Raw genomic sequence first — 12,572 nt, 5'->3', positions numbered from 1 at the left:
ATTACTGACACATGAGCACTGAGTGACAGTGGCAGCGGTGGCCGAACGGATAGCGGCGCGGTCTAGATACCGGAAGGTTCCCAGTTCCCAGTTCCCAGTTCGAATCAGCCGTCCGACACGTTAAAATTACCACCGCTGAAATGCCCTTGAACAAGGCATCAACCACTACGATGAAATGTGTTCTATGAGCAGGGCCTGGCTGGAAACAAGTTCTTGAGCTTAGCCCAGATACCCTGGGTAAATATAGATTTCATTTCATTTCATTTCACAGATGAGGTCATCTGACTGAAGATTCATCTGTATGAAACTGTGGCCAGAATATATGATGATTGATTCATACTTGCTGGTTTACTCTCTCAGGTGGAATAACTGTAGGCCCATGCCCTTCACACATAATCTCTTTCTCATTAAGAATAAATCATTACAATAATGCGTGAGGCTTATATGCTCAGTTTATCCCTGTAAGCAACTGATGTCTTGAATTCCTCCATTAGGTGGCCTCAGTAGGCTAACTCGCTGCCCCATACATCCAATAGAATGTAATTCCAAAGGAAGCAAGCCAATTGGGTCATTCAGCTTATGATTATTCTAATTATTTCCATATCCATTATTGTCTCCACCAGGCCAAAGGCATGGGGAGAGAGTATGTTTTGCACTCCGTCCGTGTGTGTGTGTGTCCGTCCGTCCTTCCGTCCGTCCGTTACCAGCTAATCTCCGGCACCGTTAACCCGGTCGATGCCAAACTTTTCACACACACTCCCTGGATGCCAACGATGAACCTTTGCCCCGCATTTTCCAGAACGGCCTGTTATAGCGCCACCATGAGGCAGCTTTTCAATTTTTGTACCTAAAACTGCACCGATCTGCGTGAAACGTTGCATGCACACTCCCTAGAGGCCAAGGACAAACCTTTGACCTGCATTTTCCGCATCTGCCTTTTATAGCGCCACCAGGAGGCCGACTTTTGTAAAACACATTTTTTTATATTACTCCTCCACAAATCGTTACACAGTATCTCTATGGTCATGTGCTCAAGTCGGATCTGTCCGATATTTCATATTCCATCCTAATTGGCTATAATTGGCTTTCACAGTTTGCAAGATTGCCCCGTTTTGAACAAAAGCCTCAAATCATGAACGCAGCATGCAATTTACGTGAAATCTTTCACACATTTTCTTACTAGGCTGAGGAATATATCCCACCCTTTTCACATTGGCCTGTTATAGCGCCACCAACAGGTTGATTTTTGCAAAACACATTTTTGGAACAAAATGCCTCAAATCATCCAATTGCCATCAAAGGCAAACATGTTTATATTACTCCTAAACATTTTGCCAAACATCTCACACAGTCCTATCCTCCTGGTGGAGACCTATGCCCAGAAGGGCACTTTTTCTAGTTTATTTACACTGTAACACATTTTGAACATATAACATATGGGGACATTTTATGCTAAAGATGGCCATTACTCCTCATGTAATGAAGAATATGGTAGCACATTGTGAACAGCGAGTAAGAATTTTTATCTCTTTATCAACCATATTTTCAGAATTATGAAAATGTATCAATTTCCTAGTTAAGCGTAACAGGGTGGACATGTTATGCTTTACCACATGAGTGTTGCGTTACTTAAAACATTGATAAAAAAGGCACGTTAAACAGTGATACTCCACACCAGAACACCAGAGGGAGTGCAACGAACCATGTACAACCCAGATTCGGCACAAACAAGGGACTAAATTCTTTTCGCTCCTATGCCACCAAAATGTGGAACGCCCTACCAACTGTCATTAAGACATGCGAATCCCTTGACTCCTTCAAAACCGCTCTCAAAGGGCACCTACGGATGGCTGCAATTCGAAACTGGCCCCCGTAAAATCTGAATCCCCCCCCCGCCCCCCCCTTTTTTCCCCTCACTGTATATATTTCTTTTCCCTTTTTACCTCCTTTTTGATGAATTCCTGTTCTGTCTATAGAAGTGTCTATTTGTACGTCTCTAAATGTTTTGATGATTTGAACATGGTGGACCCTGTTGGAAACAAGTGTAATGCTTAATTGGGTCGTCCACTCACAGTTAACAGCCTTTGTATTGAGTTTGTGCTTGAAATGTACTGTAATTCTGCAAACTGTTAATAAATTCTTCAATCAATCAATCAATCAAACTCTGAGTCATGTGGATAGAGAATGTCGGGGGGACATTTACAGGGGGATTTGCATCAGCGTAACGGGGGACAGTAAAGTTAGGGACAAACATTGATTTCAAGCATTAAAAATACATTCATCACAATTAATAACATTTGGTGAGAAGCATTAGAACTATATACTATAGGCTAAGAAGTCGAATATTTGATTTTGTTTTGAATTTGATTATATTTAATATTTATAACATGAAGCTGGATAAACATGATGGGGGACATGGCATTTTAGCATACTCTACTCAAATATATACGTGTATAGGTATTTATTTCACTCTGAGGTACAAATATATTTTTTCTATTGAAAAGCTTTAATAGTATAAGATAAGCTTTTTGGAATTAGTGTTTTTGCTTATTTTACACAAGATGTGCTGCCTATTATGTCATGGGGACACACATGGCACAGAGGATTGACCCAATTGCACTTTCCTTTTCTCTTTTATGTATAGCCTATACGGTTTTTTTTGCCCCTAATGATGACATACCGTTTATATGTGTGTAAGAAATGGTCTTTCCTACTAGCCTACTTTTCAATTGAAGCTCATTTAACATCTTGTTTTAGTTAGGTGTCGTAGGCTACGACCTGGTGTCGCGCTGTTTGGAAATGCTCGCCAATAATGGCCGAAATATATGGACACATCACATGACCACACCACAGTGACAGTGTGGTGTGTGTGTGTGTGTGTGTGTGTGTGTGTGTGTGTGTGTGTGTGTGTGTGTGTGTGTGTGTGTGTGTGTGCGCGCGTGTGCGTGTGCGTGTGTGTGTGTGTGTGTGTGTGTGCGTGTGCGTGTGTGTGAGAGTGAGAGAGAAAATGATCAATGATGCTCTGCATGGTTATTCCCATGTCATACAACCAGGGAGGAGGAAACAGCTGTCACCTACCGCACTACCGCAGCCATACCCAGCCAGGTGTAGTGTCAAGGTGAACAGGAGAAACGCACACGGACACACCGTCATCATAATATATCATCCCTGACTGACCCGGACTTCACCGCTGGCTCTTCAGCGGGACAACAACGTCAGAGGCAGAGCTCGGGCAGTGTGAGCGTGAAACTGGACTCGGCGATCTGGAGAACGGAGGACGCGCAATATCAAGCGGCAGCTTTGAGCTTTGCGCAAAGGAAAACTGGCGTTAACAAAACACTATCTACGCTGTGATTTTTATATATTTATTAGCAACATTCTGTGCTGCCTTGCCCGCCGAAAGTATTTAGGCTAAAATGTTTTTTTTAGGTGACGGAGAGACTGGATGGACTGTAGCGCCACTAAGTTATGGGGCGTTTATCCAAAACCAGGATGGATACCGTTGACTATCTGAGCGACGAAGTGACTCGTGAGTATTGACATGTGAACTATAAATAGTAAAACACGGGGTGGAAAAATATGTTGGTGGAAAAGCTGAGACGTTTAATTATCTAAATCTTTAAAATGCAGTCCATAAGGCTGTGCAATGTTACTTTGCAGGGCGCACATAGGAAGCAGGGAAACTGCCTTCTAGAGCTTAGAAATGGCTGTGGATCATCTTCTTTTTTTTAAAACATCATTGAAATCAGATGCTATGCGAAGGCAATTTTAAATGCAAGAATGTATATGATTTCACAAACCAGAGATGTCACTCAGGATTCAGGAATAAGAAAATTACAGAACATTTATAGGCTATATTTTGTTATGAGAAATAAATGATGTAGGCATTATGATCTAAATAAACACATGCAGTCAATGTAATATACTTCTTTGTTTTTTTATCCCCAGTGCTGCTGACTAATTTGGTGCCCCAAATAACAGACACTGCTGAAAAACAAAAGGGACCTTTGCTGGTAAAAGTAGCAGTAGTCATCATTTCCTAGAGGGAGTAGAACCACTATCACTGCAGCTCGAAGGATGTCAAGTGTGATTAATACCGTGGCCAGTGCCAGTTTGGCCCAAACGACTCAGGCTTTATCGTTTGACACACAGACACACAATACCAGCTGCTGTTATGAAGCGTCAAAGACATAATTCCCCATAATTCTATGGCTTCGATGTAGCAAATAGTCTTGCCGCCAGTATGACTTGATCGATCCGACCGATGGATCCGATTAACTTTACCACCGTCCTTGACAGCGGCTTGTTGGAGGAGGCGCCGCCGAGCAGAGTCCTGACCGGCTGTTTCCTCTCGCTGCTCATTCTCACCACGTTGCTGGGGAACACTCTCGTCTGCGCTGCCGTCACCAAATTCCGACACCTGCGCTCCAAAGTCACCAACTTCTTTGTGATCTCGCTGGCCGTGTCCGACCTCCTGGTGGCCATCTTGGTGATGCCATGGAAGGCGGTGACAGAGATCGCAGGCTTTTGGCCCTTTGGCTCATTCTGCGACACATGGGTGGCCTTTGACATCATGTGCTCCACGGCGTCCATTTTGAACCTGTGCGTGATAAGCGTGGATCGTTACTGGGCCATCTCCAGCCCGTTTCGCTATCAGAGAAAGATGACTCCCAGAGTTGCCTATTTGATGATCAGCGTTGCCTGGACCCTGTCCGTCCTAATCTCCTTTATCCCCGTTCAGCTCAACTGGCACAAGGCCCAGGCTGAAACGGCTGCCTCGTTCGCAGGCTCCTCTGGCTCCCCGCGATCCAACGGCACAGCTGCAGAGAACTGCGACTCGAGTCTGAACAGGACGTACGCCATCTCCACCTCCCTTATCAGTTTCTACATCCCAGTGGCCATCATGGTGGCCACCTACACCAAGATCTACCGCATTGCCCACTGGCAGATCAGGAGGATCGCCGCCCTAGAGCGGGCGGCCGAGAACGCCAAGAACAGACATGACAGCGCAGGCGACGGATACAGCACTGTAGAGTCTGAGAGCTCTTTTATGGTGACCTTCAAGAGAGAGACCAAGGTACTGAAGACGTTGTCAGTGATCATGGGGGTGTTTGTTTGCTGCTGGCTTCCATTTTTCATCCTCAACTGCATGGTGCCATTCTGTGAGCGTTCGAGTGGAGGGGAAGCCCTCCCCTGCATCAGCCCCACCATCTTCGACGTGTTTGTGTGGTTCGGCTGGGCAAATTCATCCCTGAACCCTATCATCTATGCCTTCAACGAGGATTTCCGCAAGGCCTTCTCCATCCTGCTGGGTTGTCACAGACTGTGTCCAGGAGGCCACGGCATCGAGAAGGTTACCCTGAACAAAAGGTGACTTGTAGCTCTCGCAGCACTGACTTATCCTCAATGCTGAGTCCATCATTCCCGTCGTGGCTCATTTACGTCTAATCAAGATGCTGCAGTGTTCTTGCAGGATGCAGTGGCCACCGACCACAGCGTAACAATGTCTGCACGGCCAATGGGCTGCCTGTATGTGTGCTCATTGTTGCAGTGTGTGTGTGTGTGTGTGTGTGTGTGTGTGTGTGTGTGTGTGTGTGTGTCATTCCCGGGTTGGGTCACTGCAATGGATACAGCTGGGAGACACTCCAAGGAAGAGGAGAGGAAAAGGGGAGTGGGGAGGAGGGTGGAGGAGAGGTGAGGTGAGGTGAGGCGAGGAGAAGGGGGTGGGGTGTGGAGTAGCAGTGGTTACATGCCCCCGCCCGGGTGAGATAACCCCGTCACCAGAGCCAGGCATCACAGCACACTAGCAAGAAATTGTTCTCTGCAATACCATCTCACACACTCACACAGACACACACACATTCACCCAAATACTATCAGATCATGACATCGTACCTGTCGCGAACGTGCTCACATGTTATGTAATATGTTTCTCATTCGGTGATCACATGCTCTACAAAGATCTACACAATATATACTATATATATATACAGTGTATATATACTATATATATATATATATATATATATATATATATATATATATATATACTGTATATACTGAAGCTAAACATGTAGGAGAAGTAAATCCAAAACATGGTGTAAAATGAAAACTAGAATAGACAATGGCAATAGATTTGTTTGACATATTTTGTATTACTGCGCATACATCCACCCGTAGACTCATTGTTGACTGTACATTCATTCGTATACTCACTGGTGATAGATGTATAGTGATACATATATTGATTTATATATTCACTGTACATGTACCAGTATTATATTTATTGATGAACTACAGTCTACACGTTCAGTCATTAATTCCTTCGAAGATCCAGTGCAGATATAGGGCCAGCATTTTATTTTGATCTTTGTATGTGTTATAATATTTATTCTAATTTATTCTTGATTGGTTTGGGTTGTTCCTGTACCTCTCTTGTGTTTTATATTACCTGCTGTTGCTGCCATGACAACTGAATTGATTATCCTAATATTAAATCCGTCTTTTAATGTCAATTCAGAAGTGGGTTCAAGAAGGAGAAGACTCATGAACACTCACATGAAAACATTTCTTGTAAAAGTAAAGATGTCTATACGGGTAGAAGTAAAACAATTGTAATTTACTTTGTTCTCTTATTTCAGCTGCTAGCTAATCCAGTGAGTGTCTTTATTATTTATGTTTATGGTCGTAAACATGTTTATGGTCGTTATTTTGCAACATTCAATCCAAATGTTAACCAATCCTCATTCTTTGAGCGAAATGTATACATGGCAGGTGAAATCTCCCTTTATACATTAAAGTACATTCAAAATGTATTTTATTAATCTCAGTTTACACGTCTCCTGTGACTGCGGCAAAACATTAACAGATGGCCTGTCTGTGGAAGTGAGACGACCTGCAGAAAAATGTCTTCTAGGTTTTCAGACAGACACATTGTATGTTTGCTATAGGACAGTAAATATGTATTAACTTATACGCTTGATAAAATACTGTATGGACACATACGATTGGTTCCCTTACATTTATTAACTTCCAAACCTGATATTTAACCACTTCAACCCTGTTGACTGAGTTCACCCAGGGGACCGAATTTGGTCAGCTCCTTTTCCCCCCCTCAACACCAGATCTATTTGCCAGAAATAGGCAATTTACAAGCTTGCATTGCAACACATTGAGCTTGTAAATCACCTATTTTGGCGGAATGTTCTCCTACTTTTGCAGAAATGTTTGCTTATTATGATGTCCAGAAGGGATGCAAGGGTTCAAAATACAATGTGTAGATAAGTCTATTTCTCTAACATTGCAGTGAATGTCAAGTTGACAAATTGATACATTCATTTGTATTTATACAGTATAGCAGCCCACCAATCGATATATTGTTGCTGTGTCTGCTTAAGTCCCGTTGTAATAAATGTGTTTGTTCATTTTCACGATTTTTCCTCATTCTGTGATAAGGAGAGTCCCTATGGCCAAAGTCAACAGACTTAAAAGGAAAGGAAAACTGTGTGTGTGTGTGTGTGTGTGTGTGTGTGTGTGTGTGTGTGTGTGTGTGTGTGTGTGTGTGTGTGTGTGTGTGTGTGTGTGTGTGTGCGTGCGTGCGAGTGTGTGCGTGTATGAAGGAGAGGGAGCGAGATGGAAACAATCTCAATATGTTGCATTCATAATGAACATACATTTGATTAAAGGGGCGGCCCTCTAAATGAAAACCTTAGGTTAGGTTTTAGAAGGCGTTTTTAGAATCGGCCTCAGGTCAGACAACTCATTGCGATGCCCTATACTCTCACTCACTCACTCACTCACTCACTCACTCACTCACTCACTCACTCACTCACTCACTCACTCACTCATCCCATGGCCTAGGTCTAGGAAGATAACTTGGGTGGTAACTATCTGTTGAACCTTGTCTGGTGTTCTTTATATGATATATGTACATTATGTAGCATCCTTCGGTAGCACTTGTTTTCGAAGGACTGTATCCTGCGCTCAGTGTCTTATACAGTAGGGTGGAGAGTACAAGTGACTTGTACAGTCTGACCTTCACCGGGAAGCTCTCCATACTCTGGCAAGTTTTGCCATGGCTGATGTTTATTCCCTTTGTGGAGCTGCCATCCTTACTCACAAAGGACCTCCATATGTCCCAGTGAGACACCAACTTTAGGGAAACTCCAAGAGCGGAATGCTGAGAGAATCAGGAGTGATGGAATGCTCTATGATATTCAGTGGGATTCATGACATAATTCTAAATTTAGAAAGGCAGAGGCAAGAGTCTTATGGGAATTTTAGTCAGAATCAAAAAGCACGAACAGACACATTGTAAAATGCATTAGCGTTAGATTACTTTTTACGTCTCACAGCACTGTGGAAAATTGTTCCAATACAGTACTATAGCTTGATTTTCTGTTTAGAAAAAGAGTGAAAAAATGTTCTACTCTGTCTTGGAAACTAGAAATTTGATTGACATTTAAAAACATAATATACATGATAACATATTGTAAACGAACATACAGTAGAAGTCAAAAGCATAACACACCCAAACAAACCCGAGAGTTTATTTCCTCCGTTTTCATCATAAAAATGCAAATTGACTTATTTCTAAGGTATGGTTCTGTGTCATGTTTTCAAATGAACAAATTATGAAGTAGTGAATTAAAATAAAGGAGAATTCCATGCTAGAAGGCTTTCTTACCTTTATTTGTAGTTGTTACGTCCCCACCAAAATCCAGGTGTTATTTTGTGCAAAAGCACATTATTGGCTATTTCCCCTACCATAAGCCCCAAATGAATTGAATTGAATTGCATTGAATTGAATGGGGCATTGGGGTGTTGTGCTAATTCGTTTATTTCCATCGCTCAAAAATAAAAACAATTGTATATCCTCTCTTCATAATGTAAATAGTATCCCAAGCGGCACACTTTACTACTTATTTCGATGGAAATAAGCGAATTAGCACAAAAACCCAACCCCCATTGAGGGCTTATATTAGAGGAAATAGCCAATAATGCACTTTTGCACAAAATAACACCTGGACCTCTTTGGTGGGGACGTAACAACTACAAATAAAGGTAAGAAAGCCTTCTAGCATGGAATTAAAGCAGATCTCTTTTATGCCTGGACATCTAAAACATTAACCTTAATATTTCGCTCGGTCGGCGACCATAAGTGTAATACATTTAGACTAGAGGACAGCCCATCTTAAATTTATGTTCATTATGAATTTAAAAATACTGAAACCGTCTTCATCTCTCTCTTTCCCTTGCACACACACACACACACACACACACACACACACACACACACACACACACACACACACACACACACACACACACACACACACACACACACACACACACACACACACACACACACACACACACACACACACGTACATTTGTCCACATTATGTGGTGAAGAGTTAAATATTAGCAGTTAAATATTTCTACTTCACCCTCTCTCCTTAATCGAGATTCTGACTAATTCTGCAAACTGTTAATAAATATTTCAATCAATCAAAAAAACACTCAGACACACACACACACACACACACACACACACACACACACACACACACACACACACACACACACACACACACACACACACAGTTGTCCTTTCCTTTTAAGATCCCAAACACAAGGCTGAAGACCAGCGGGGATGGACCTTTCTGCTGTAGGCCCCAAACTATACGGAGACTACGGAGTGTAAACTATACGGAGACTACGGAGTGTAAACTATACGGAGACTACGGAGTGTAAACTATACGGAGACTACGGAGTGTAAACTATACGGAGACTACGGAGTGTAAACTATACGGAGACTACGGAGTGTACAGCACTTTGGTTCAACGCTGTTGTTTTAAACTATACGGAGACTACGGAGTGTAAACTATACGGAGACTACGGAGTGTAAACTATACGGAGACTACGGAGTGTAAACTATACGGAGACTACGGAGTGTAAACTATACGGAGACTACGGAGTGTAAACTATACGGAGACTACGGAGTGTAAACTATACGGAGACTACGGAGTGTAAACTATACGGAGACTACGGAGTGTACAGCACTTTGGTTCAACGCTGTTGTTTTAAACTATACGGAGACTACGGAGTGTAAACTATACGGAGACTACGGAGTGTAAACTATACGGAGACTACGGAGTGTACAGCACTTTGGTTCAACGCTGTTGTTTTAAACTATACGGAGACTACGGAGTGTACAGCACTTTGGTTCAACGCTGTTGTTTTAAACTATACGGAGACTACGGAGTGTAAACTATACGGAGACTACGGAGTGTAAACTATACGGAGACTACGGAGTGTACAGCACTTTGGTTCAACGCTGTTGTTTTAAACTATACGGAGACTACGGAGTGTAAACTATACGGAGACTACGGAGTGTAAACTATACGGAGACTACGGAGTGTAAACTATACGGAGACTACGGAGTGTAAACTATACGGAGACTACGGAGTGTAAACTATACGGAGACTACGGAGTGTACAGCACTTTGGTTCAACGCTGTTGTTTTAAACTATACGGAGACTACGGAGTGTACAGCACTTTGGTTCAACGCTGTTGTTTTAAATGTGCTCTATAAATAAAGTGGAGAATAGGACTGTCTTTGACTCCTCTAACCTCCTCAAAAGTGCTGGAGGAAAGGGAAGAGATAAGCAATTAACACGACCGACATCATTCAGAGTGATGGCTGAGGTGACTGTGCGCGTGTGTGTGTGTGTGTGTGTGTGTGTGTGTGTGTGTGTGTGTGTGTGAGCGCGTGCGTGCGTGCTTGCTTGCGTGCGCGCGTGCGTGCGTGCGCATGCGTGTCTCTCTCTCTCTCTCTTTCTCTCTTTAAATATTGGATCTACAAGCCATGCAGTGAAAGAAAACAATATAGGCCAAATACATATTTAGATGTTCTGTAAATGAAACAGCGCGTGTGTCAAAGAGTGTGTCAAATCAAATAATTCTGGATAAACACAGGTACATTTGTCCACATTATGTGGTGAAGAGTTAAATATTTGCAGTTAAATATTTCTACTTCACCCTCTCTCCTTAATCGAGATTCTGACTAATTAAAATACACTTAAACATTTGCAATAGCCGGTGTTATTCTCCATTAAAGTTGTATTATTCACAACTGGCAGAGCTATCATAATTGCTTTAGAGCCCTAATGCATTTTTAATACCTCGCCTGACAGGAAGATAAGGATAACTGAGAGAGACTTGAAGTGTGTGTTAGCACAGCTCCAAGCTGACAGACACATGAGTGCAATCTGCACTCTACTGAAATACTGCTATTCTCGTGTCCATAATGAGAAGAAGAGCCTCTTCATAGTCATCTTCGATCAACTGCCAGGCCAGAGACATAGGACAAATCGATGAGGGAAGGCACACAACACAACACACTACTGAATGAATCTGCTGGGGGGAAATTTCACCCATTGTCTTTAGATATGGGATCACTGTTGAAATAGCCCACATCTGGACTAGTTTAAATAACTGAAAGAACTACTGTATAGGCCCTAGATCTCATGTCACAGAATATGTTTTAGGAAAACCCCACGATACTGGATTTTTGGGGCCAATACAGATCCGAATATTAGGGAGTAAACCCTACTAAAAACTTGCAATATTGGTTTTGACCATGCAATCGGTTATCGCCCATAATGTCAATATCATGCATATTTAAAAATTAGAGAAAGTGAGAGGAACAAGCACAATTTATGTGTACGTGTGTAGCCCTGCCAATTTGTGCAGGCGCTGTGGCAAACCATCCATATTTGTCATGGATTTGGCATTGTGGCCACAGCTAGCTGGCCGGCGTTGTGGGAAAGAGAGACAGAATGTCCAAGGCAGAGCAACCATCAAGTAGACATAATTAATCCACTCATCTCAACTCCCTATTCACATACAGTATCAGTGTGTTCTGCACTCACTCCATCTGTTTAGTCACATTCCTTTTCTCTTATATCTAAATATCTTCTGAAATCCTCTTCTAGTCTCCTCTCTCTTCTGTACTTGACAACTGTACATGTAAGTGCCTGTGCGGGCCAATATTGTTAGTGAATACTTATGAGGCAGTATGACATTCAGATTCAGACACAAATATTTGGAATCCTCTAGGACAGTGGTTCTCAACCAGTGGTCCGGGGACCACCAGTGGTCCTTGAGGAGGTTCCAGGTGGTCCCCAGATAAATGATGGAGAGTTGGTAACCAAAGGGACCCTTATAGATCTTTAACTCTTGAGTGTAAAATGAAATCAAATGGACCCTTATGGGGTTGAAAAACACTTTAATAATAGTGATGGTGAAGGCAAGTCTGATGAGATGGGTTTTGAGGTTGGTTTTAAAAGGAAGAGAGGGAGGGGCTGCTAGATGTGGGCTGAGTGTGAGTTCCACAGAAAGGGGGTGGTAACTGAGAAAGCCCCACCACGCCAGCATTAAGGAGGAGCTACATCGTTTAAACTTTTCCATAGATTTCATAGATAGCTTCATAGACTTGATTGAAAGCACTATCGTGGTGTTGTGTAGCGGTGTGTTGAATTCATTTTAAAGTATAATTTCACACAGAC

General features: G+C 42.5%; 1 protein-coding gene across 1 annotated transcript; it reads left to right on the top strand.

The window, feature by feature from the left end:
• Positions 1–4,264: 4,264 nt before the first annotated feature.
• Positions 4,265–5,374, top strand: LOC306920294 (D(1) dopamine receptor-like; the record flags this gene model as incomplete). The annotated part of the gene is made up of 1 exon (XM_079497002.1): positions 4,265–5,374. One exon carries the CDS (start codon positions 4,265–4,267, stop codon positions 5,372–5,374), a length of 1,110 nt encoding a protein of 369 aa, XP_079353128.1.
• Between the last annotated feature and the right edge of the window lie 7,198 nt (positions 5,375–12,572).

This window comes from Electrona antarctica (assembly GCF_951216825.1).
Source record: "Electrona antarctica genome assembly, chromosome: 1".
Taxonomy (NCBI): Eukaryota; Metazoa; Chordata; class Actinopteri; order Myctophiformes; family Myctophidae; genus Electrona; species Electrona antarctica.
This window is presented reverse-complemented; position numbering and strand designations above follow the sequence as displayed.